Below are 27534 nucleotides of genomic sequence, written 5' to 3' on the forward strand. Positions count from 1 at the left end.
CGTATAGGATTCAATTAATCTGAAAATTGTCCAGGAAGAAAATAAAAGGATTTGTGTGTAGCAGTTCAGGCCAAGGAATTGGAATCTGTAACCTGATTTCTACCTTTTTCTTTTAGACCCGTATATGAAGATTCTGGACCTGGGAGGCCCCTTAGCTGTTTTATGGAGGAACCCGCACCATACACAGATGGTACAGGAGCAGCTGGTGGAGGGAACTGTAGGTTTTTGGAATCACCCAGCCAAGAACAGAGGCTTCAGGCACACAGACTTCGAAATCCTGAGGTCAGAGGGCATATTCAGACACCACAGAACAGACCGTACGGTCATCAGTCACCTGACCTTCCGGAAGGCTATGGTAAGAATTGTCATGAAGCTTTTCAGGCACACGTTTCACAGTAAAAGCACTTGACTAAACTACTATATTGTTTAATGTTCTCATTGTTGCTTTTTAGATACAAATGTATATGCGAGTAGTAGTAGTAGTAGTTTTTGCAAGCTTCTGGGGGAGAGGTCCATAAGTAATCGATAGCCAGACAGGTTTGGGTGTCTTAAGTAAGAGGTTAATGTGGCAAAGACTTACCTATCAGGATCTGCCAGGCCCTGTCAAATGACTTGGATCGACCAATGGCTGCTGGGTTTGATAAAACTTGGTCTGACCAAGGATGGCATTTCTAATGTATCAAAACAAAATATATGAAATTATTCCTTTTATTTGACTAATTTAGTATATTTCTGACAGGATTTAGGGAGTTAAAGCCCCCCCCCCCCCCCCTCCTTGTGTCACCACTTGAATCTATAAGTGAACCATTAAGCATGCTGATGATAGTCTGAGGGAAAAGGCAGGGGGAGAGAGAGATCAGAAGGTGACAAAATAGAATTTTGTGGTTCACCATGTGATAAACACAGATATCTATCTTGGTAGCATCAACGTATCTGAAAAATTTATGTCTGGATACTAAAGGGAGTTTTATTTTTCTGGATTGTTTTAAGGCTTTTAAACCATGGTCCTTTAGATGTTTTCAGTTGTAAGATGTGTAAAAAAAAAATATATATATATATATATATATATATAAATATTCTAGCTGTTCAAGGAGATCAGCAAAAAAATTCTCTTCAAAATTTTTGAAATCATTTTGTGTTCTCCTTGGGTAAACTTGCACTAATTATGTCCTTATTTCTAGAACAAAGGACAACTGTACAGGGACAGGTTTACTTTTTGCACACGCAGACTGGAGTTAGCACATGGCATGATCCCAGGATACCAAGGTATGTGTTGATGAACTCATACTTCAAAGCATGCCAAGCCTTTAAAGAGTTATTCCTCTTGCAACATTTACATTGTTGGAAACCTAGGAGTTCTGTACCAAAGAGCAGTGAGTAGAGAAGATGTTCTCTGACATCAGGCCTATTAATGAAATGTGGTTCTTTATTGTGTGGGTGTGCGTTTATATTCCACTGATCACTACCAGCATCTGTGTCTGTGGCTGGTTCAGTGGGCATGACAAGATGGTTAGATTTCTATGATGTATGTAGCAGTATATTCAAACCAGTTTACTAGTGAAGTGATGCTGTGACGATCCTAGGTCAGCTGCCACCCGGGGCGGATTGCCGATGTCCACCCCCCCCCCCCCCCCCCCGGGGTGCATTCTTGGCTGCTGGGAGCAGCTGCGAAGCTCTCGGCTCCCTGCTCCCTCTGTCCCGGAACAGGAAGTAACTTGTTCCGGGGCAGAGGGAGCAGGGAAACAGCGGAGCTGAGAGGCGTACGGCTGCTCTCTGCACCCCTCCAGCGGCGTGCACCCGGGGCGGACCGCCCCCCCACAGCCCCGCCCTTGCTACGCCGCTGAAGAGACGATAGCCTCGGGTGGTCTTCACTGAGGCTGAAACTCTTCTTTTCTTTTTGTCCAAAGTACAAATAGGTCACGCTCAGCCCGATGCTCAGAATTCGCACGATAAGCCAACAGCACTGAAACTATACTGCCGGAACAGCGCAGAAAATTAGCTCACCAGTGCTCAAAGGAAATAGTATACAAATTATATGCGCGCTGTTAAAGTGAAAGAAAGTAAGGGGGACGTGCTTGGCACGTGCGCTGAAGTTCCGCAGTAAGCCCAGCTCTTGTGTGCATACATCAGACAAACCTGAACGTGTGAAGCACACGGTGTCTGTTTTCTGCGCCTTTGAATATAAGCGTTTAAATTTTTTTTAACTTGGAAGGCTTATATTTAAAAGCAGGAAACAGGCGCCAATGCGTGCTTTCGCTTTTGGGTTTGCTTGGATTCGCGCACATTTGTTTCCCACTACTTGTGCTTAGGGGCTTGCGCGGTCTTCCAAATTATTAAAAAAAACTTTCAGATTTTAAAGACAGAATCATGAGAAATCCTCTCTTCAAACACCCTAAAACTTGCTCTGGAGCTGGCGTTAATTTTTCAGTGGTAAGGGCGGCTTTGTTTTGTGTGCAATGTGTATTGGGAGGGAGTAGAAAAATGACCTCATTAACATCCGTTTGACTACATTAGCGTGATACTTGCGTTAATCCTTGGTTTGTTTTCTGCGCTAGAATCTCTTGAGCATTCTGCACTCGCTAATGCGGGCGCTAGTCCGGCATTAATGGCTGATCTCTAGCGCCCGCATTTGCTTCTGAGCATTGGGGCCTGTGCGTGAATCTGATATCGAGGAAGTCTCTGGCAGAGAAAATTTCAGGCTTCCAGCCCTGAAACAAGAACAGCTTCCAGTTCTTAGCAGAGTTTGAAATGTTAGTTTTTAAAGAATTATAATGTTCCTGGAATTTGTAGCTGAAGTAAGAAAGCTGTGCCAGATATATTTCAAGTTACTGGCACTTGTAAGTACAGAGTTCATAATTTTCAGTGTTCACTTGCAATGAATAACTTTTCGTAGCAAAGGGCTAGCCTAGGGGTTAAAGCAGCAGACGGAGAACAGGGAAGCCAGGATTCAAATCTGCTTCTCTCACTAATGGTTTTTGTGATCTGGGGCAAGTCTTTCATTGCCTCAGATATAGTCTAGCTTGTAAGATCACTTGGGTAGGGAAAAAACTTCTGTACATTATTGTAACTTGTTTTGAAAATGCAAGTAATTAAAGTAGGACTGTGTTTCTGAAAACTGTAATAGCTATTCTGTATTCTATTTTAGATTCTTTAATTTGTCAATTTGCCTTTTGCATTTCTTGTCTTTTTATTCTTTAATTTAGTTAGGGCTGCATTTTGATTCAAATTTGTAATCACGGTTACTTGCGTGATTAAAGGTATGTTTGTTTGTTTTCCCCCACTGCAGCTCCTTGAGACTCTGGGCAGTGGAGGGTTAAGTGATTTGCCCAGAGTCACAAGGAGCTGCAGTGGGGAAAAATAAATAAACGTACCTTTTATTATTTCAACGTTTTTTTTATTGATAGTAAATAAAAACACATTTCCAATTAACAGGCAAATATAGAATACAAAATGCAGATTGTGTTCTTCTTAAACAGAATGAAACTACCATCAATCTTTTCTCCCATTTTTCCCCCCCTCCCATCTTCCCTCTCACATATCTCAACTTCTTATATATATATAAAACTGCAATTACAGTGCTGTGTCATGAAAACATACATAGTATAACCAACAACTGGCACTGCAATATCTGACCATGAGGTTCGCTCCTCCCATGATTGCCCCCCTCCCCCCATACCTTCCTTATACCCTCTTCTAACATATTTCCAATTTTAGGTAAATTACCGCCAGAGAGTTACGGTTTACAAAATATCACATGAAAGCCATATGCAGCTGTCTTAACACATTTAAATAAATATACCTTTAATTGTGCGATTAATCACAATTAAAATTTTAATTGAAATGCAGCCCTAAATTAAACCTAAAATCCAATTAAAAATAGGGACATTACCTGAGAATATTTTTAACATAGCTGTAAAACTGTTATATAGATTACTATGTAAAATCAAGCTTAGATCTAACTTTTCTTGATTCTGACTCGTGCCTAGGTGTATGCAAACCAATTTTGATATATAAAAACAATTTACACTGTGGTCCCTGAAACCATTATGTGTGCCCTGGTTTTTCGAGCTTTGATGTGGAATAATAAATAGCAATTTAATGTGGACCCACCATAATACCCAGAAGTGTGGGTGAATTCACATGAAATTATGCGTGCTCTGTCAACATTTTGACTCGCCATTGTCCATTTGCCCATCTCTATCAAGCATTCGGACCTCAGGCAGCTCAAAGCTACTTTGCTCAAGAAAGAAGTCAGAAAGTGAAAAAAAATCCTATGAAAGATTATAAGAACTACATGAAATCTCTTCCCATTCTTCCTCTCCTATGAATGGTAGCTGGGAGCTTAGAATCTGAAGTTAAAAGTATCAGACTGAAAGCACTACCAGGTCTGTCTCACACCGTCTGTACCTATAATCCATTTGGCTCTCGCCTGTTACAACAATGCTTGCTCTGTCTAGGTATGTTGTGTAGGTGCTGATTGTCCTGCTTTTATTTGGGCTGATGAGATATTTCAGTTGGCAAAGTGTGTATTAACTTATTCTGGCTCATCTTTCCTTGACAGAGACCTTAATAGTGTGAACTGTGATGACTTGGGACCTTTGCCACCAGGTTGGGAAGTTCGAAGCACAGTGTCTGGGAGAATATATTTTGTAGACCACAATAACAGAACCACTCAGTTTACAGACCCAAGATTACATCATATAATGAAGTAAGAGCTTACTCTTGGGCTGCGTTCATGTCATTTCTACATTTCATGCTGTTGCTGTGTTCTTAAAAGTGGTTTTCCAAACATTTACCAATTCTGTTTTACAAGTGAGCAATTAAGGCATTTGATGTAAATCACTCTAAATTGAAGTCTGCTTGATTTTGAGGATTGTTCTAGATGATGTAGGCCATTTTTTTTTCTGTGGAGAACATTTGCTGTCTGTTTTGTGCAGGCTGGGAAGAATGAGCCAATTGTATATATATATTTTTTTTATCTGCTAAAAATACCAAGCTCTTGGTGTGTTCAGCATTTTAGAAGATGGAGTGCTGCATCGGTGTTATACTTAGCCTGAGGTATTGCTGCACTACGGAAAACAAATGTTTCCCTTTAAAACCCTCAGTGCATGTTTGTCTTGTAAAATGGTGAGAGATTTCTGGCTTTCACAACTATAGGTAGATAAAGTTGGTAATGGTAGAAAGGATATTTAATGTTTTAAGTCTTCAGGATACCATTTTTCTATCAATATTACAAATAAAAAATGAAGTTGTAGAAGAAATTAGGGCAACACATACTACAAGGTTATTCCTAAACATCAATGCACATTATTAACAAAGTCACTGTTTTACCTCGGTCCTCAACAATGAGGATGGATGGGAAATGGGACTTGATGTACTGCCTTTTCTGAGGTTTTTGCAACTACATTCAAAGCGGTTTACATATATTCAAGTACTTATTTTGTACCAGGGGCAATAGAGGGTTAAGTGACTTGCCCAGAGTCACAAGGAGCTGCAGTGGGAATCGAACCCAGTTCCCCAGAATCAGAGTGCGCTGCACTAACCACTAGGCTACTCATCCACTAGCAACATTCCATGTAGATCACCAATGCGGCCGCACGGCTTCTATTTCTGTGAGTCAAACAGAAGCCTGCACAGCCGTGTTGCTGATCTGCAAGGGCAGGCTTCTACATGGAATGTTGCTAGTGGAATAGCAACATTCCATGTAGAATCACAAATAGGGAAATGATATACCGCCTTTCTGAGGTTTTTGCAACTACATTCAAAGCGGTTTACAATATGTTCAGATACTTATTTTGTACCAGGGGCAATGGAGGGTTAAGTGACTTGCCCAGAGTCATAAGGAGCTGCAGTGGGAATTGAACTCAGTTCCCCAGGATCAAAGTCCACTGCACTAACCACTAGGCTACTCCTCCACTAGCAACATTCCATGTAGAATCTCAAATAGTAGCAACATTCCATGTTCCACTGCACTAACCACTAGGCTACTGAAAGTGGTAAGTGGTTGAAATTAGTCTCGGGGGAGGGGGAATCAAAGTACAGTGTCACCGAGGATAAGACATAAGTCCTTTTTAGCCATTGTGTCAAAGTTGCATTGGAGTTATCCAGTGGATTATGGCATAGTTAGGGGGTAAGATTCAGCTAGCAGCAAAATGCTGGCTGTTACCAACTGAATTGTGCACCTGTCCCAGGTACCAGCACTGAATATCCAGATATTTGACTTGCCAGGAGTTACCCGAGTACTGCCAGTATTTGGTGGTAGTGCCCGGACACCTACCCTGCTAGGCCAGCCTTTTTGTTGTCCTAAGTTAACCGGATAGTTATCAGAGTACTGTAGCTAAATATCACCGGCACCCAGGTAACCCACAGCTGCTACTACTACTACTATTTAACATTTCTAAAGCGCTACTGGGGTTACGCAGCGCTGTACAATTTAACATAAAGGACAGTCCCTGCTCAAAGAGCTTACAATCTAAAGGACAAGTGAACAGTCAGTCCGATAGGGGTAGTTAAATTGGGGCAGTCTGGATTTCCTGAAAGGTGAGAGTTATGTGCCGAAGGCAGCATTGAAGAGGTGGGCTTTGAGCAAAGACTTGAAGATGGGCAGGGAGGGGGCTTGGCGTAAGGGCTCAGGAAGGTTGTTCCAGGCATAGGGTGAGGCGAGGCAGAATGAGCGGAGCCTGGAGTTGGCGGTGGTGGAGAAGGGTACTGGAGGAGGGATTTGTCCTGTGAACGGAGGTTTCGGGCGGGAACCTAAGGGGAGATGAGGGTAGAGGGGTAGTGAGGGGCAGCAGACTGAGTGCATTTGTAGGTAAGAAGGAGAAGCTTGAACTGAATGCGGTATCTGATTGGAAGCCAGTGAAGTGACCTGAGGAGAGGGGTGATATGAGTATATCGGTTCTGGCGGAATATAAGACATGCAGCAGAGTTCTGGACAGATTGAAGGGGGGATAGATGGCTAATTGGGAGGCCGGTGAGGAGTAGGTTGCAGTAGTCAAGGCGAGAGGTAATGAGAGCGTGGACGAGAGTTCGGGTGGTGTGTTCAGAGAGGAAAGGGCGAATTTTGCTGATGTTGAAGAGGAAGAAGCGACAGGTCTTGGCTATCTGCTGGATATGCGCGGAGAAGGAGGAGTCGAAGATGACTCCAAGGTTGCGGGCAGATGAGCACTGTGGTGGTCCGTCTGGATTTTTAGTAGCACTGTGCCACTGAAAATCCAGGTATTTTTTTATTTATTCATGACATGTATACCCCACATTAGCCTGAAATAGATTCAAGTTCAGTGTGGCTTACAAACAATAAAGTGAATAAAACATAGTAATGTACAGAATATAACACAAATTACAATAAGTTCAAGAAGCAAATTAACACATGTGCAGTAAGTAACCAGGGATTTAGACTATCTCAAGGACAAACAATTAAGGGTGGATAGGTGAGAGCATAATTAGGCAGGACTAGATGGGAAACCAGATTAAGAAAAGGGGGGTGGGTAAAATTCAAATAGTTATTTGTATCCAGAAAGGTGAGACTGAAGAAGTGTGTTTTTAGAAGACTTCTAAAAGGTAGGTAATCATCTGTAAACTTGATTGGTTTAGGAGGAGAATTCCAAATGTTGGGGCCTTGATAGGAGAAATTAGCAGAGTGAATTGTTTTGTATATCACATTCTGACATAGGGAAACGTAAGACAAGATATTCTCTAGATGATGAAACAGCATTACGAGGGGGTAATTCAGTGAGATTATTCATAGATGGTGGGGCTTGACCAAACAGAATTTGTTGAATGAAAACACATAATTTCAAAGATACTCTGTCTCTCTTATTGGTAAGCAACGTAGCCCATATAAAAGAGGGGCCTGTCTTAACCCGCTTAAGTAACGTTGAATATCAGCCCCTGTTCAGTAATAAACTTTTCTAGAAATTCTCCAATATTTAGGGAAGGCAGAAAAGCACTCCCTGTCAGAATGTCTGAACAATAATAGTAGTATATAATTTTTTGTAATATCTTAGATCTTTGACCTGGCATCTTGAATTTATCTGCTAAGAACTACTTGTCGGCTTTAGCGGGCTATAAATGAAGTAACTGTAGCATACACTTGTGGGAAATCAAATTTTTACTTTCAGATCTTTGTTTCTTAACTCCAATTTCTGACATAACACAACATTAATCTTGCGTTTCCTTAGCATCTGCAGTAGATGAATTCAGAGACGTGGGTTGTGACCAGTGGAGATAGAGTTCAATTCAGTGCTCCCTGTCTTACAGGATGGTATGCTTCCTGGTCAGTTAGTATATCTGTCTCCAACAGGCGGTGGATAGTTGTACACAAACCTCTGGTTTCATCTGCACTGTAGTAGTAGGGTCCTGTTCTGGGTTTCCCAGTTCCATAGAGCTTGAGGGTGCCTAGACTGAGTGGTACCAGCACCAGGTCTCTCCCCTACTGCCGTTTTCTCTGTTCTCCTTCCTCACAGAGCATTTGCAGCATGCTCATGAAAAATATTTGTCTCATCCTCGGTACCCCCATATTTTTTGATCTTCGTTGCTAGATGCTACTAAGAAATGGAGAGTAGCTGTCCTCATCCATCAGCAAGTCCAGGTGCTGGAAGGTTGTTTCCTGTTTCTTCATTTATTGCTAGAGATTCATTTGAAGTTACTTCAATATATATGCCCCAAATGCCAAAATGACTATCCAAGTGTGCCTTTACGCAGGGTAAATTAATTCTAGCTGGTGATTTTAATGCTACGTTGCACCCTCAACGTGACCATTCCGGTGGTATGACTGGAGGGGGGTGGTCCTTCATCTCGTTGTTTCGGAGCTTTGATTGAAGATTTAGGTCTTTTTGATGTTTGGCGCCGCAAACATCCTACAGTCTGGGATTATAGGGTTTTTTTTCCGCCTCATACCCATGGTTCCTACTCCTGAATAGATTACATCTTTTTGGATAAAACTTTCCCGGATGGGGTGAGTATGATGGGTATTGGCCTTCTCACTATTTCAGACCATGCTTCGGTGTTGGTGGAGATTCCCTTCATGTGAGAGGAGGAGTGTGATAAACACTGGACCCTAAATACTCTTGTTACAGGATGAGGAGGTTATTGCTGGATATCAAGCTATTTTAACGGAGTATCTGGAGTCCGATTTGCATTCGGGCCCTCCTCTTGGCATTGTTTGGGATGCTTTGAAAGCGTTCACAAGGGGGTATTGTCTTTCTCAGGTATGTACATTAGCGGAACTTCACAAAGCAACGTGGGATGTATTTGGTTTTATGGGAATAGTAAGCTGTTTGATTGTAACTAGATGGTATTTATTCTGATCAACTTCAGTTTTTAAATTTCAGGCAGAAGCAACATCAGTGGAGGAGTGGAGGAGTGGCCTAGTGGTTAGGGTGGTGGACTTTGGTCCTGAGGAACTAAGTTCAATTCCCACTTCAGGCACAGGCAGCTCCCTGTGACTCTGGGCAAGTCACTTAACCCTCCATTGTCCCATGTAAGCCGCATTGAGCCTGCCATGAGTGGGAAAGCGCAGGGTACAAATGTAACAAAAAAAAATCACTATGAATAGTCTAACAAACCTGGTCATTCCTTAGCTCACAATTTGCCTAGGCTCTGGACAGATTGTTGTGTCTTGAAAGTGAAAGGGGGTGAGGGTTTCTTTTTAATGAAATCCTCACACATCCATGATCAGTTCTTCAGTTCTTATCAGTCCTTATATTCTCAGGATTCCTCTATTCAGCCTGATGCTATTGAGGCTTATTTGTCTGCTCAATCTCTACCGACTAACTGATGATCGACGAGTTGCCCTGGATGCCCCAATTACTACACAGGAGAATTTGAGCAGCTCTTAAAGGGCTGACTTCTGGTAAATCGCCGGGCCTTGATGAGCTACCCAATGAGTTCTATAAGCTTTTCAGGTAAATTAGTTTCTCTGATGGTGGCTCTTTTTAATGGTGTGTGAAATGGTGAGGTTCTTCCCTTTTCTATGCAGGAGGCTTGGATTGTGGTAATACCTAAACCTGTTAAGGATAAGTCTGAATGTGCTTCATGTAGACTGATTTCTGTGCTTAATTCTGATGTGAAGATCTTGGGCAAAGTGTTGGCTACTCGTCTGTCTAAAGTCCTGCCTTTTCTTATTCATCCTAAGTGTGCTTTGTGGCTTGTAGGCAAGCCATGGACAATGTGAGGAGGACAATGGACCTACTTTATTGTGTCCATATTTTAGGGAGTGGATTCAGGCTTTCTATACAGCTCCTTGGGCGTGCATTCGGATTAACGGAGGCAACTTGGCCATGTTTTCTCTGAACAGAGGCACTTGGCAGGGGTGCCCTCTTTCCCCCATGCTTTTTGCACTGGTTGTGGAACCATTTGCGGCTGCTGTTCATTCTTACCTGGCTATCTTGGGTGTGGCACTGAGTAACCACTTTTTGCAGACTTACTATCCTTGATGTGTCCTTTGGTCTCCTTGCCTAACTTGATGCAGGCAATTGAGGTGTATTTGGCGGTTTCAGGTTTCAAAATCAATGTGCATAAGATAGTAGCCATATCAGTAGGGATTCCTAAGCAGACTTTTGGACTCTTTACACTCTTCTTACTCCTTTTGTTGGGTCTCCAATGGCCTTTAAGTATTTTGACTAGGTCTTTGTGGACCTGTTTGCAGGTAATTACCCTGCCTTGGTTCAGGAAATTCATTGTGATTTTGAACATTGGGATTCATTGGGTTTGTCTTGGTTTGGTCATATAGCCACGCTTAAAATGAATGTTTTACCTTGTTTGATGTATCTTTTCCAGATCTTATCTATTTGCTTGGTGTGGGGGTTTCTTTCAGGTCTTCAGGACCGAATGGTTTGCTTTATTTGGCATAGCAAGAGACCTCGCCTGCCTAGGTCTTTTCTTTATCATGATCAGCGGCAAGGAGGGCTTGGGTTGTCAAATATTTTTTTGGTATTATAGAGCAGCGCAGGCCCAGGCAAATTTTGAGTGGATCCAGGTTCAGACTTGAGCGTTGGGTTCATTTGGAACTTTTTTTTTTTCGGGAGCTTGTCTCTTGGGACATCGGATGTGGCTTCCCTATTGGTTCCTTAAGCTCCTGGTGGATCTCTGCCCCTCCTTATCCCCTACTTTTAATTATTGGGATTCTCTTGTTTCCAATTTAGATCAACTTTTATCCCGTCTTGCTCCCATTGCTTTTAACCCTCTGTTCTCTCCAGGCCTTACACTGGGGGGCTTTTCTCGGTGGGCTACATTAGGCTTGGTAACCTGAGGTTAGTTGTTTGATGAGGACTTTTCTTCCTTTTTCTGATTTGCAACAGGAATATGGCCTTTCCCTGTACTGATCAGTTTGCTTATTCCCAGTTATGCCATTTTTTTGTCCTCTTCTGATTGAAAACAAGGTCCCGCGGGAGGGTTCTTTCTTGGAAGACTTTTGCGAGGACTCTAGAGATACTAAAGGCTTGATTTCCTGTTTGTATAAATATCAACGTCAGCAGATTTGACCGTTTCTTTTACATCATTCCAATTGGAGTCGTAACTTGGGGTTGCATATTGAGGATGATGATTGGCAGATGATGAAAAGGGCCTTACTGAAGGTTTCTCTTGCAATTCCTTTCAAAGAAAATGCTGTTAAAGTAATGTAATGCTGGTACCTTACTCCTGTACAACTCCATCATGTGTCTCCTCTGTGTTGGAGGGGTTGTGGGGAGTGGGGCACAATGGGTCATCTGTGGTGGATATGTGTTAAAACCCAGGCCTATTGGAAAGCCATTAGGCACAGGTTACAGAGTTGGCTATCCTGTTCAATTCAAGGGGATTCGACTGTTTTTGTTTCCTAGGAAACCACCAATCTCCATCATTATTGGTACGCCATGCTGTGTGTGCTGCCTGAGTGGTCTTGGCAGCTCATTGGAAGCAACCTAAGGTTCCCTGTTTGGTACATTGGTTGACTAAGCTTTGGTATATTTCTGAGATGAAGCGTTTGGTGGCTATTCACCACCGCTAGATGGGAATTAATTTGGAGTCCCTTTCTGCTTCACTCTTTGTTAAATGATCATTTGGGCGTGGGGAGCTGGCCACAGGGGTTTGTGTGGTGTTGCAATCTGATTGCCTGTTCTTCCTTGATGGATTTTGGTTCATTGTGGTGAGAGGGGGGGGGGGGGGTAGGGGGGATTTTCTTTGTGTTTTTTTGTTCTTTTTCTAAAATCACCAAAAAGTGTTGTGTTTTATATCTTATTGTTAAGCACCCATTCCAAGATGATTTTTGTTTTATTTGCTTGTCCTAAATGCATTGTTCTTTGTCGCTGGAATTTCAATAAAGCCTTCTCAAAAAAAAACAAAAAAAAAACATCAAAGACAATCTGGTGAGCGAGTGAGGGCTGTGCCATCTTAACGGAATTGGGCCGGCTCGTGGAAGTCCCCTTTGAACCCTTAGAGCAAGCCTCTAAAACAGTTTTCCTGGTAACAGTTACTTCCATGAGAAGTTAGTGAACTACGAGCACTCACTGCCTTTCCTTTAGTCCGTTTTTTTCAAAGCTAGGGGTACTCTGCACTTGTGCAGCATTTCTTCTTAAGGTTTTTGTGTTTTATGTCAACCAAACTATTGTTTTTACAACCTTGCTCTCACTCAAGACTATACACACTGAGACTTCAGGTGTGCTTTATCGTATTTGTACACAAATGATTTCAAGAAATGCTCACAGCTTTTGGTATCCTTCCACCCTAACAAGGTTTAAGGGTCATCAAGCACATCCTCTCTGACTAGGTATCAGACTGTTGAGATTTCTCTTGTTGCTGTGCACAGGGCCGTGCCAAGGGTCTGTGATGCCCCCCTGCAGATGATCAGTTGCCCCCCCCCCCCCCCCCCCCGTGAAGGTGATCGCTGCCCTCCCGCTCCCTGGGCCATGTCCCAACTACCCGCCCTCTTCTCCCCCCCCCCCCCCCCCCAAGATCCCTTTTAAATTTACCTCTGGCAGCGAACGAAGGCGCAGCGTCAGTGAAGGAGGCGGCGCTCCCGACGTCTCTAGTCTTCCCTTCACTCTATGTCCCGCCTTCTTCTGACGTCATTTCCTTGACATCAGAAGAAGGCGGAACACTGAGCGAAGGGAAGACTAGTAGAGACGGGAGCGCCACCTCCTTCACGGACGCTGCGCCTTCGTTCGCTGCCAGAGGTAAATTTAAAAGGGATCTTTGGGGGGGGGGGGGAGAAGAGGGTGGGCATTTGGGACATGGGCGAGGTAAGCATGGCGCGGTGGGACGGCGCCCTCCTGCCATGCTTACCTCGCTTACCGTGTTGGCACGGCCCTGGCTGTGCAGACATCCTCCTTCCCTATCACATAGTTTATGCTTCAGTTCTGAGTGCAGGCAGCCTCCATTGCCAGTCTGAGAACAATTACCATGATAGACATGTGCAAAGCTGCAACATGGTTCTCCATCCGCAAAGTACTACTATCTAGATTTGTCCTCAAGACAGGATAGTGCTTTGGACATATTTTTCTTAATTGAGCATTCATCTTGAATGCCAAACTCCCAAGTCATTTACGATCCACGTGTTGCCTACCACAGGAAATCTTTTAAATCAGAACCCTCAGCCAGAATGCTTTTATTTTCCTGCTTTTGGCCAGAAAAAGCAAAGCTGTGCATCTGTAACAGTCTCCTCCTTACACAACAGGAAGATGAGGCCGCACTTTTCCACGTATTTTCTTCTCTTCTTTGAAGAACATTATGTATGGACTGCAGAGCAGTGGCGTTCCTAGGGGGGCTGACACCCGGGGCGGATCGCCGATGTGCCCCGCCCCCTGGGTGTAGCCCCCCCCCCCCCCCCCCCCCCCGCAAAGGAAGTAACCTGTTCTGGGGCAGAGAAGAAGCATGGACCAATGGAGGACAGGCGCGCGCGCCCCCCCCCCCCCCCAGGAACGCCACTGCTGCAGAGGAGGAAGGGACTCGAGTACTGACATCCCCACACATGCTCATGGAGTCTTTCAAAGGTTTCCATGAGCTACAGAGAGTGATGTCCAGGCAGCTACTATGGTCATGATATCATTAGCGTGGCTGCATTTCTCTCCTGCCATCAGAGAATCCTCATTTCAGGTAAGCAATTTTTGTTTTTTTCTTTAGACTAGTGTCAAGGTTTTTAGCGTGTTTTTATTCCCCTTTTCCTTTGGTTATACTGGTTTCTATCTTATAATTTGACAAGAAACACTGAATTTTGCTTTGTAACTATTTTTGCTTATGGTATTGTTTTAAAATGCCTAAATCTAAAGCAATCTTGAAGTCCTAGCAAAAAAAAACCAAAACACACAGCCAAGTTTGTTCGCAGACTACACTGGGGACCTAGGAGGTGCAGTGGTAGTTATTTAGATCAGGATGTCAAAGTACCAGTTAGAAATAACTAGAAAACCCAGAAAAAAAATTAGGTGCTCATGTAGCCTCTGGGAATCTGAGGATGGATATCTGAGCAGTACTGTCATGCTTTTTTTCCCGATGAGACTGGTGAGTGCTGAGGGAATTGAATCTTCTGTACTCGTCTTCCCTGTACACCTGTCTTTTAGATTGTAAGCTCCTTGAGCAGGGACTGTCCTTCCATGTTAAATTGTACAGCGCTGCGTAACCCTAGTAGCGCTCTAGAAATGTTAAGTAGTAGTAGTAGTATTACATATAGCAGTGATTTAACCAGAGCTGAGATTCTGATGTCATAATGCCTCATTCCACCAATGCCTAAGAGCCAACCTCATCAGTGATGTCACAATGGCTCGACTGTCCTATACTTGGCCCACTTCCCCCCTTAGTGTGAAGAGTTTCAGTCTCTGGTATCCAGAGCTGAGATTGTGATGTCATAATGCCTCATTCCACCAATACCTGAGCCAACCTCATCAGTGATGTCACAATGGCTTGATTGTCCTATATTTGTCTCACTCTTATCTATTAGATTGTAAGCTCTTTGAGCAGGGACTGTCCCTCTATGTTAAATTGTACAGCGCTGCGTAACCCTAGTAGCGCTCTAGAAATGTGTAAGTAGTAGTAGTAGGTAGGGAGGAAGATTTTGTAGGCAGTTACTCTATGGCTGCAGTATGGACAGAGTTACTGTGCAGACTAGATAAGTTGGTTTGGATTTTTTTTCCCCTGATGCAATTTATTATGTATTAAAAGCTAAAACAGCGTTATCATCTGTGTTAAAATTAGTTCTGCATATTCTTCCCTAGTCATCAATCCCAGCTAAAGGAGCCAAGCCAGTCTTTGCCAGTGCAGAATGAAGGTTTATTGGAAGATGAAGAATTACCTGCACAGAGATACGAGAGAGACTTAGTTCAGAAGCTCAAAGTGCTCAGACATGAGCTGTCTTTGCAGCAACCGCAAGCGGGTCATTGCCGCATTGAAGTATCTCGAGAAGAAATCTTTGAGGTATTGTATATTTATGGGTGCTGTCTGAAAAAATTTGTTTTATGAAAGTGCAGCAAACATTTTGAAGGTTATCCAATAAAAGCCAACAGGGCCCTGTTAATTTATGGTTGTCTAGCTTTGATTGCTGTCAGTTTTATACACTTGCCAGTTTATTTATTTGTTGCATTTGTTACACCACCTTCCAATACAAAATCATGCAGTGTACAATAATCCAGATAAAAATGGAAAAACATTCTAAGTCTGTTTAGTATACAAAATAATAAACACAAAAGCAGATAGAGGGGAATGTGAATAGCACAATATTAAAAACCAAATAGACTAACCCATATCCAGAACACACAAGAATAATTAAAACCAAAATAAATCTTTGTGGAAAAAATAGCTAAAAATAAATACATTAAATAAATTAAAATATAATTAGGAACCCAAACCAGGTCTATCTTCTGCTCTAATCCACAACATTGAAACATTGTTTGAATAACCATGTCTTAAGGCCCACTTTCAAATTTTTAATTCAGTTTCCAAACATACATTTCAGGACAAATCTTGAAACAGGAAAACAAATAGTATGTATGGAATTAAATTATACAAAACTACTACTACTGCTTATCATTTCTATAGTGCTACAAGGCATAGGCAGCTCTGTACACAATACACAAAAAGACAGTCCCTGCTCAAAGAGCTTACAATCTAGATAAGGCAGGTAAACAGAACAATAAGGGTAAGGGAATAAAGAGATGAGGATAAAAGGACAGGGCAAGTGAGTAGTGGTTAGGAGTCAAAGCAGTGGTAAAGAGGTGGGCTGCGTACGTCTAGTAGCGCTGTAGAAATAAGTAGTAGTAGTAGTACTTTAAGTTTGGACTTGAAAACGGCCAAAGACTGGGTTAGACGTACAGGCTCGGGTAGTCTATTCCAGGTGAGAGGTGCAGCAAGATAAAAGGAACAGAGTCTGGAATTAGCAGTAGAGGAGAAGGGGACAGATAAGAGAGATTTATCTACAGTACAGAGTACCTGAGAGGGCGCGTAGGGAGAGACAAGAGTGGAGAGGTACTGGGGAGCGGCAGAGTGAATGCACTTATAGGTTAATAAGAGAAAAACTCAAGCATTAACTTTAAAAAGAAGGAAATATTACTGTGTACTTAGCCTCTATTTATCTAGCCCCCCCTCCCTTCTGCTTTCCCACAGAACAAACCATTTTTTACCTTCTCCTCCCCCCACCACCCCCACCTCCACTTAAGGTATAAAAGGCAGTAAGGAGGAAAGCAGCTGTGTTAGGTTGCAACTTCACCAAAGCTAAAAGTTTGTCAGCCTCTACCTTGGAGCTTAGTCTAATCAAGAAACACAAAATGCACAACAAAACAAGTCTTAATGCTAAAACAGCAAGCTTTGAGACAAATTAAAGTAGATGGTAATAGAAGGGATTAAATTGGAGATATTTAAAATATTTTGTGATCTGTAAATATTTCAAAAATTCTGATTATGTATCATAACCCTTTTATTTAACACTTATGTTCTACAACCCAAAAACTAACTTCTGTGTAAATAAGACAACATGAAATGTAAGACGACAAACCATAATGGCAATATGTCAAGATTTCTAAACATCATAAAACAAATTCTCCGAGGACAAGCAGGCTGCTTGTTCTCACTGATGGGGTGACGTCCACGGCAGCCCCTCCAATCGGAAACTTCACTAGCAAAGGCCTTTGCTAGTCCTCACGCGCCCATGCGCACCGCGCATGCGCGGCCGTCTTCCCGCCCGAACCGGCTCGTGTTAGTCAGTCTTCTTTTGTCCGCGCTCGGTACGGTCGTGTTTCGCCGTTCGTGCCCCAGAAAGTTGACCTCGCGCGTCGTTTTCGACTCGTTCTTTAAAAAGAAAATAATAAAGAGAAGAGTGTTTCGGGAGGAGACCTTTGGTTTTTTTTCCCTTCCCGTATTTTGAGTTTTTCACCCCGGTAAGTTTTCTTTCGTCGTCGGGGTAGGCCCTAGTTAGGCCTCGGTCGAAGTTTTCTTCTCCCTATTTTTGTGGTGCCATTTTCGCCATTTCGAGTTTTGATCTCGCCGGCGTGATTTTTCCGCCCATGACATCGAAGTCTCCCAGCGGCTTCAAGAAGTGCACCCAGTGCGCCCGGGTAATCTCGCTCACTGACAGGCACGCGTCGTGTCTTCGGTGTCTGGGGGCTGGGCACCGCCCTCAGGCCTGTAGTCTGTGTTCCCTTTTACAAAAGCGGACTCAGGTAGCGAGGTTAGCCCAGTGGAACATCTTGTTCTCGGGCTCTTCGTCGGCATCGTCACCGGGGGTATCAAGTGCATCGACGTCAGCGCCCGGACCTTCATCCTCGGCCCCGATTGCATCGAGTGCATCGAGGCATCGGCCCTCTGCATCGGGGCGACATCGGAAGGCTGCGTCGGCGTCGGTGGTGTCGAGACCTCCTCGTCTGCTGATGTCGTCGGACGGTGGTGCTTCGTCTGGAGTGCAGGTGAGGGCTGTCCATTCCCCTGCTGGTGGCGGTGAGCCTTCGGGTGGGTCTCCCCCTACCCTGAGGGCTCCTGCGGTACAGCCCCCCCGAGACCGACCCTCTTCGGTCTCGGCCTTGAGGAAGAGACGGCTGGATTCTACGTCCTCCTTGTCGGTGCCGGGAAGCGCCGGTGACGTGCTTCGCTCCAAAAAATCGAAGAAGCATCGACACCGGTCCCCTTCCCGTGTCGGCACCGAGAGCTCTGGGTCGCCGAGGGAGTCGGCACCCAGCAGGCATCGGCACCGAGAGGACCGCTCACCCTCTGTCCAAGAGGTGTCGATGCGCTCCAATCTGGACAGCCCGGAACAGACTCTGACATCGACACCTGCATCGACTTATAAGTACATAAGTACATAAGTAGTGCCATACTGGGAAAGACCAAAGGTCCATCTAGCCCAGTATCCTGTCACCGACAGTGGCCAATCCAGGTCAAGGGCACCTGGCACGCTCCCCAAACGTAAAAACATTCCAGACAAGTTATACCTAAAAATGCGGAATTTTTCCAAGTCCATTTAATAGCGGTCTATGGACTTGTCCTTTAGGAATCTATCTAACCCCTTTTTAAACTCCGTCAAGCTAACCGCCCGTACCACGTTCTCCGGCAACGAATTCCAGAGTCTAATTACACGTTGGGTGAAGAAAAATTTTCTCCGATTCGTTTTAAATTTACCACACTGTAGCTTCAACTCATGCCCTCTAGTCCTAGTATTTTTGGATAGCGTGAACAGTCGCTTCACATCCACCCGATCCATTCCACTCATTATTTTATACACTTCTATCATATCTCCCCTCAGCCGTCTCTTCTCCAAGCTGAAAAGCCTTTTTCTGCAGCCACTCTGAACGAGAGTCTCCGGGCCGTTCTCCCACAGATCCTGGGAGAGCTGTTGCGCCCTACCCCTCCGGTACCGGGGGTGCTTGCGCCACCGGTACTGTTGAGTGAGGCGCCGGCTGGCCCATTGCCCGGGGTGAGGTGTCCGGCATCTACCGACTGCGGCCGCCTCCCAGGAAGGCTCCCCGACTACGTCGGCGGAGGGAGCTTCGCCGGTGCGGGCGAGGGAGTCTACCTCTCGACGCTCCCACCGTGGCCGTGGTTCCATGGAGTCGAGCCGGGCACGGTTGCAGACACAGGTTCGTGAACTTGTGTCTGACACCGATGGTGAGGCCTCGTGGGAAGAAGAGGAAGACATCAGATATTTCTCTGACGAGGAGTCTGAGGGTCTTCCTTCTGATCCCACTCCCTCTCCTGAAAGGCAGCTTTCTCCTCCCGAGAGTCTGTCTTTCGCTTCCTTTGTCCAGGAGATGTCTACGGCCATCCCCTTCCCGGTGGTTGTGGAGGACGAGCCCAGGGCTGAAATGTTTGAGCTCCTGGACTATCCTTCTCCACCTAAGGAAGCGTCCACAGTACCCATGCATCATGTCCTAAAAAAGACATTGCTGGCGAACTGGACCAAGCCATTAAGTAATCCCCACATTCCCAAGAAGATCGAGTCCCAGTACCGGATCCATGGGGACCCAGAGCTGATGCGCACTCAGTTGCCTCATGACTCTGGAGTTGTGGATTTGGCCCTAAAGAAGGCCAAGAGTTCTAGGGAGCATGCTTCGGCGCCCCCGGGCAAGGACTCTAGAACCTTGTACTCCTTTGGGAGGAAGGCCTACCATTCTTCTATGCTCGTGGCCAAAATTCAGTCCTACCAGCTCTACACGAGCATACACATGCGGAACAATGTGCGGCAGTTGGCGGGCTTGGTGGATAAGCTCCCCCCTGAGCAAGCCAAGCCTTTTCAGGAGGTGGTCAGGCAGCTGAAGGCGTGCAGAAAATTCCTGGCCAGAGGGGTGTATGACACCTTTGATGTTGCGTCCAGGGCCGCTGCTCAAGGTGTGGTGATGCGCAGACTCTCATGGCTGCGTGCCTCCGACCTGGAGAATAGAATCCAGCAGCGGATTGCGGACTCGCCTTGCCGTGCGGATAATATTTTTGGAGAGAAAGTCGAACAGGTGGTAGAGCAGCTCCACCAGCGGGACACCGCATTCGACAAGTTCTCCCGCCGGCAGCCTTCAGCCTCTACCTCTACAGGTAGAAGATTTTTTTGGGGAAGGAAGACTGTTCCCTACTCTTCTGGCAAGCGTAGGTACAATCCTCCTTCTCGACAGCCTGCGGCCCAGGCTAAGCCCCAGCGCGCTCGCTCTCGTCAGCAGCGTGTGCCTCAGCAAGGCCCCTCGGCTCCCCAGCAAAAGCAAGGGACGAGCTTTTGACTGGTTCCAGCAGAGCATAGCCGGCATCCAAGTGTCAGTGCCGGGCGACCTACCAGTCGGGGGGAGGTTGAAAGCTTTTCACCTAAGGTGGCCTCTCATAACCTCCCGGTCAGTGGGTTCTCCAAATAGTCCGGCAAGGATACACCCTCAATTTGGCCTCAAAACCTCCAAATTGTCCTCCGGGAGCTCAATCTTACAGCTTCCAACACAAGCAGGTACTTGCAGAGGAACTCTCCGCCCTTCTCAGCGCCAATGCGGTCGAGCCCGTGCCATCCGGGCAAGAAGGGCTGGGATTCTATTCCAGGTACTTCCTTGTGGAAAAGAAAACAGGGGGGATGCGTCCCATCCTAGACCTAAGGGCCCTGAACAAATATCTGGTCAAAGAAAGGTTCAGGATGCTTTCCCTGGGCACCCTTCTCCCCATGATTCAGGAAAACGATTGGCTATGCTCTCTGGACTTGAAGGACGCCTACACGCACATCCCGATACTGCCAGCTCACAGACAGTATCTGCGATTTCAGCTGGGCACACGTCACTTCCAGTACTGTGTGCTACCCTTTGGGCTCGCCTCTGCGCCCAGAGTGTTCACGAAGTGCTTGGCTGTAGTAGCAGCTGCACTTCGCAGGCTGGGGGTGCACGTGTTCCCATATCTCGACGATTGGCTGGTGAAGAACACGTCCGAGGCAGGAGCCCTGCAGTCCATGCAGATGACTATTTGCCTCCTGGAGCTACTGGGGTTTGTGATAAATTATCCAAAGTCCCATCTTCTCCCAGTGCAGAACCTCGAATTCATAGGAGCTCTGCTGGATTCTCGGACAGCTCGCGCCTATCTCCCAGAGGCGAGAGCCAACAACTTGTTGTCCCTCGTCTGCGAGCGTCCCAGCAGATCACAGCTCGGCAGATGTTGAGATTGCTGGGCCACATGGCCTCCACAGTTCATGTGACTCCCATGGCCCGCCTTCACATGAGATCTGCCCAATGGACCCTAGCTTCCCAGTGGTTTCAGGCTGCTGGGGATCTAGAAGACGTGATCCACCTGTCCACGAGTTTTCTCAAATCCCTGTATTGGTGGACGATTTGGTCCAATTTGACTCTGGGACGTCATTTCCAAATTCCTCAGCCTCAAAAAGTGCTGACCACGGATGCGTCTCTCCTGGGGTGGGGAGCTCATGTCGATGGGCTTCACACCCAAGGAAGCTGGTCCCTCCAGGAACGCGATCTGCAGATCAATCTTCTGGAGTTACGAGCGATCTGGAACGCTCTGAAGGCTTTCAGAGATCGGCTGTCCCACCAAATTATCCAAATTCAGACAGACAACCAGGTTGCCATGTATTACGTCAACAAGCAGGGGGGCACCGGATCTCGCCCCCTGTGTCAGGAAGCCGTCAGCATGTGGCTCTGGGCTCGCCGTCACGGCATGGTGCTCCAAGCCACATATCTGGCAGGCGTAAACAACAGTCTGGCCGACAGGTTGAGCAGGATTATGCAACCTCACGAGTGGTCGCTCAATTCCCGTGTGGTGCGACAGATCTTCCAGGTGTGGGGCACCCCCTTGGTAGATCTCTTTGCATCTCGAGCCAACCACAAAGTCCCTCAGTTCTGTTCCAGGCTTCAGGCCCACGGCAGACTGGCATCGGATGCCTTCCTCCTGGACTGGGGGGAGGGTCTGCTGTATGCTTATCCTCCCATACCTCTGGTGGGGAAGACTTTGTTGAAACTCAAGCAAGACCGAGGCACCATGATTCTGATTGCTCCTTTTTGGCCGCGTCAGATCTGGTTCCCTCTTCTTCTGGAGTTGTCCTCCGAAGAACCGTGGAGATTGGAGTGTTTTCCCACCCTCATCACACAGGACGAAGGGGCACTTCTGCATCCCAACCTCCGGTCCCTGGCTCTCACAGCCTGGATGTTGAGAGCGTAGACTTTGCCTCTTTGGGTCTGTCAGAGGGTGTCTCCTGCATCTTGCTTGCTTCCAGGAAAGATTCCACTAAGAGGAGTTACTTCTTTCTATGGAGGAGGTTTGCCGTCTGGTGTGACAGCAAGGCCCTAGATCCTCGCTCTTGTCCTACACAGACCCTGCTTGAATACCTTCTGCACCTGTCTGAGTCTGGTCTCAAGACCAACTCTGTAAGGGTTCACCTTAGTGCAATCAGTGCATACCATTACCGTGTGGAAGGTAAGCCGATCTCAGGACAGCCTTTAGTTGTTCGCTTCATGAGAGGTTTGCTTTTGTCAAAGCCCCCTGTCAAGCCTCCTACAGTGTCATGGGATCTCAGTGTCGTTCTCACCCAGCTGATGAAACCTCCTTTTGAGCCACTGAATTCCTGCCATCTGAAGTACTTGACCTGGAAGGTCATTTTCTTGGTGGCAGTTACTTCAGCTCGTAGAGTCAGTGAGCTTCAGGCCCTGGTAGCCCAGGCCCCTTACACCAAATTTCATCATAACAGAGTAGTCCTCCGCACTCACCCTAAGTTCTTGCCAAAGGTTGTGTCGGAGTTCCATCTGAACCAGTCAATTGTCTTGCCAACATTCTTTCCCCGTCCTCATTCCTGCCCTGCTGAACGTCAGCTGCACACATTGGACTGCAAGAGAGCATTGGCCTTCTATCTGGAGCGGACACAGCCCAATAGACAGTCCGCCCAATTGTTTGTTTCTTTTGATCCCAACAGGAGGGGAGTGGCTGTGGGAAAACGCACCATATCCAATTGGCTAGCAGATTGCATTTCCTTCACTTACGCCCAGGCTGGGCTGGCTCTTGAGGGTCATGTCACGGCTCATAATGTTAGAGCCATGGCTGCGTCGGTAGCCCACTTGAAGTCAGCCACTATTGAAGAGATTTGCAAAGCTGCGACGTGGTCATCTGTCCACACATTCACATCTCATTACTGCCTGCAGCAGGATACCTGACGCGACAGTCGGTTCGGGCAGTCAGTGCTTCAGAATCTGTTCGGGGTTTAGAATCCAACTCCATCCCCCTAGGCCCATGTTTGTTCTGTTCCAGGCTGCACTCTCAGTTAGTTGGTAAATTTTTTAGGTCAATCTCAGTTATGTCCTCGCCGTTGCGAGGCCCAATTGACCATGGTGGTTGTTTTGAGTGAGCCTGGGGGCTAGGGATACCCCATCAGTGAGAACAAGCAGCCTGCTTGTCCTCGGAGAAAGCGAATGCTACATACCTGTAGAAGGTATTCTCTGAGGACAGCAGGCTGATTGTTCTCACAAACCCGCCCGCCTCCCCTTTGGAGTTGTGTCTTCCCTTGCTTTCTCTTGCTACATATGGGACTGACGAACACGAGCCGGTTTGGGCGGGAAGACGGCCGCGCATGCGCGGTGCGCATGGGCGCGCGAGGACTAGCAAAGGCCTTTGCTAGTGAAGTTTCCGATTGGAGGGGCTGCCGTGGACGTCACCCCATCAGTGAGAACAATCAGCCTGCTGTCCTCGGAGAATACCTTCTACAGGTATGTAGCATTCGCTTTATACAGTCATGTAGCTCATAAATGAAATGATGATGTATACACAGAAGAAACAAATCTCCACAGGATTATACAGTATGCAGCAGAACAACGAAGATTCGGGAATAAGTGGACGATTCTACAGATTTTACAGTTTGTTATAGTACAACGAGACTCGGCACAGCTGTGTTTTGGCCTGCATCAGGGGTCTGTTGGATTTTATATAATCATCCTCTTGAAAGGTTTATTGTGGTCACTGTAGTAAAACGGCAAACAAAACAGTGCTGAGAAAGTTAGTCAAACGCTCTGCGTTTCTAACCAAACACAAACTCATTAGCGTTACTAAACACTATGAGCTTTCGCTTCTGTTCTGCTGCATACGCTAATAAATTAAAACTATGCATAATGTTTTGATTAGTGTAAATAGGTATAGAATATCAGCTTAAATACAAATAAGAATTGAGAAATGGGAGGGGGGGGGAGGTAGTGGAGAAAATCACCTATGTTTTGAAACTGGTTGAATTGAAGTTCACTTTGTTCAACTGCGTAGCTGGTTGGCTGAGTGTGTGTATATTATATCATTGATGGAGTGTTTAATAAAAATTATTTTTCAAATTAAAAAAAAAACTGAGAAATGAAATTTCCTCTATAGAGCTCTGCATGAGCAAGAAGAGTGAAGGTTCACACATTAAATAGGAGAAACTGAGAAAAATGTAGGCAGATAAAGACCATATGGCCTATCCATTCTGTCCACCCACGCCATCTCATCTCCCTATCACTCCCTTAGACATGCTATGTACTTGTCCCAAGCTCTCTTGAATTCAGATACTGTTTTTGTCTCTACCACTTCCACCAGGAGGTTGTTCCAACAATTCACCACCCTTTCTGTGAGGACGTATTTCCTCCTCAGGTGACTTCTGAGTCTATCCCCTTTCACCTTCATCCTACGCCTCCTTGTTCCAGAACTTCCTTTTAATTGAAAGAAACTCGCCTCCTGTGCATTTATGCCGCATAGGTATTTAAATGTATCTATCATATCTCCCCCCCTCTCCAACCTTTCTTCCAGAGCATACTTATTGAGATCTTTGTATCCATAACCTTTATGATGACCACTGACCATTTTAGTTGCCACCCTCGAACTGACCTTGCCTACTGGCCATTCCTCTCCCTATGCACTCAAGCATCCTTCTAGCTTTTGCTGTCACCTTCTTTACATGTTTGACCAACTTAAGATCTTCACATACAATCACACCCAAGTCCCACTTCTTTCATGCACAAAAGTTGTTCACCCACTGAACTGTTCCATTCCCTCTGGTTTTTGCATTTTTTTTTAGCATTAAGTCTAAACTGCCAAATTTCATACCATTCCTCTAGCTTCACAGAGTCCTTCCTCGTGTTATCCACACTATCGGGGGTGCTTACCCTACTGCAGATTTTGGTTATCGTCTGCAAACAGGCAAAAACCTTACCAGACATCCCTTCAGTAATATTGCTTTTAAAAATGTTTAACAAGAACTGCCCCAAGAACCAAACCTTGCGACACACAACTGGTAATATCCTTTTCCTCAGAATGACCTTCATTTACCACTACCGCCTGTCGCCTTCCGTTCAACCAGTTCCTAACCCAGTTAGTCACTTTAGGGCCCATACCAAGGGCATTCGGTTTATTTATTAGTCACCTGTGCAGAATTGTGTCAAAGGCTTTGCTAAAATCTAAATGTACCTCATCCAGCACTCTCCCTAAGTCCTACTCTCTGGTCATCCAGTCCAAGAATCTGACAAGACCTGCCTTTGACGAAACCATGTTGCCTTGGGTCGTCTAATCCATTTGATTCCAAAAACTTTGCTATTCTCTGTTTTTATATTAAATATATTTTATTGACTATAACCAGTACAAAAAGGCAAGGAAGAACAAAATCAAAGCTGCAACAACTGAACACAGCATCAAACTAGAAATGATCAACAAACAGACTCGTACCCAGAGATGTGTTATGCAGTTCCGCCTTAATCTTTATCAGCTTCTACATATTTCTTCCCTTCACATTTGAGTCTCACAATGCCACTTTTGCACTTTATCTGATCTCCAACTTGTCTAAAAAATATCTGGTCCCCCCCCCCCCCCCCCCCCCCAATTTTATCATATTGGCTATTTTTTTCTTCTGTTTGTAGCTTTGCTTTCCAGACTGCTCTACCAGATTCTCTTAGCTTTTCTAGATATTGTCACCTGTCTTCCTCTATCTGCAATCTCTTGTAGCTTACAAAGGCGAACCTCTTCGTCTTTTCCTTTTCAGCTATTACTTTTGAGAACCAAAGCAGCCTCCTTTTTCTCTCGCTTTTATTTACTTCTTCCAAATATTCCCATCCAGACAGCAATTCCTTGAGGTAATCCTCCATCTGAATAAAGTTAGTTTTTTTTTTTTTTTGAAGTCTAGAACCTTCACTTTTGACTGAACCCTCTCCACACCTATCTTAACATTAAACCACATCATTGGTGATCACTGGATGTCAGGTGATCACCTACTATAACTTCAGAGACACTCTGTCCATTAGTAATCACTGTGTGCAGTATGGCCCCATCCTGCATGGGTTCCATTACGGACTGCTGGAGTAGTTCCCCTCTGTAGAGAATCCAGGATCTCCCTGCTTCTAAAAGACCCTGCAATAGGAATACCCCAATCATAAGTACATAAGTACATAAGTAGTGCCATACTGGGAAAGACCAAAGGTCCATCTAGCCCAGCATCCTGTCACCGACAGTGGCCAATCCAGGTCAAGGGCACCTGGCACGCTCCCCAAACGTAAAAACATTCCAGACAAGTTATACCTAAAAATGCGGAATTTTTCCAAGTCCATTTAATAGCGGTCTATGGACTTGTCCTTTAGGAATCTATCTAACCCCTTTTTAAACTCCGTCAAGCTAACCGCCCGTACCACGTTCTCCGGCAACGAATTCCAGAGTCTAATTACACGTTGGGTGAAGAAACATTTTCTCCGATTCGTTTTAAATTTACCACACTGTAGCTTCAACTCATGCCCTCTAGTCCTAGTATTTTTGGATAGCGTGAACAGTCGCTTCACATCCACCCGATCCATTCCACTCATTATTTTATACACTTCTATCATATCTCCCCTCAGCCGTCTCTTCTCCAAGCTGAAAAGCCCTAGCCTTCTCAGCCTCTCTTCATAGGAAAGTCGTCCCATCCCCACTATCATTTTCGTCGCCCTTCGCTGTACCTTTTCCAATTCTACTATATCTTTTTTGAGATACGGAGACCAGTACTGAACACAATACTCCAGGTGCGGTCGCACCATGGAGCGATACAACGGCATTATAACATCCGCACACCTGGACTCCATACCCTTCCTAATTCACACGTATAATCCAAAAACGAGTGTCAGTATTACTGACACTCGTTTTTGGATTATACGTGTGAATATACAAACATCTCTTTATTTGGAAGGACAACAAAAAGATAAGTCAACTGACCATGAGTATGTTGTATAAATTTACAGGATATGTAAAAAAATCTTTAGAGTGCCAGAGTTGTTAAATACTTTACTCCAGTGGTGTGTTTAATCTCCATTAATTAAGTAGGTATTTGAATTGAATAAAGTTATGCTTTGTGGTATAATGGTAATGTTTTAATATGGATGTGTAAGTTTAGGTTATAATACAGAGATTAATTAAAATTAACCGATAATTAGGAAAATTTAAAACCTGGATTGTTAGTATGCATATTTATTGTGGATATCCTGAAGAACAGACTGGCAGGGTGTGTCCTGAATACTGAGTTGAGAACCCCTGTGTTATACGAAAGTAAGATGGAAAGATTGCTCAAGAGAAAATGCTGTTTCCCCTATGTTACATCTGATGGACAAAGTGCAGCATTAAAAAAAAGAACCTGTAGAATATTGCTCTTAACAAATGGAAGAG

At 45.2% G+C, this 27534-nt stretch overlaps 1 protein-coding gene across 3 annotated transcripts in view; it reads left to right on the top strand.

Moving 5' to 3' along the window:
* Positions 1 to 27534, top strand: part of SMURF1 (SMAD specific E3 ubiquitin protein ligase 1) — a 128434-nt gene that overhangs the window by 63942 nt on the left and 36958 nt on the right. For all 3 annotated transcript variants that reach the window (XM_030211012.1, XM_030211013.1, XM_030211014.1), the window contains 4 exons: positions 117 to 355; positions 1182 to 1266; positions 4562 to 4708; positions 15183 to 15381. In XM_030211012.1, coding sequence (XP_030066872.1) covers positions 117 to 355; positions 1182 to 1266; positions 4562 to 4708; positions 15183 to 15381 — 670 coding nt within the window. The remainder of the gene's footprint in view (positions 1 to 116; positions 356 to 1181; positions 1267 to 4561; positions 4709 to 15182; positions 15382 to 27534) is intronic.

The sequence above is a fragment of the Microcaecilia unicolor genome, chromosome 8 (assembly GCF_901765095.1).
Source record: "Microcaecilia unicolor chromosome 8, aMicUni1.1, whole genome shotgun sequence".
NCBI classification, from domain to species: domain Eukaryota; kingdom Metazoa; phylum Chordata; class Amphibia; order Gymnophiona; family Siphonopidae; genus Microcaecilia; species Microcaecilia unicolor.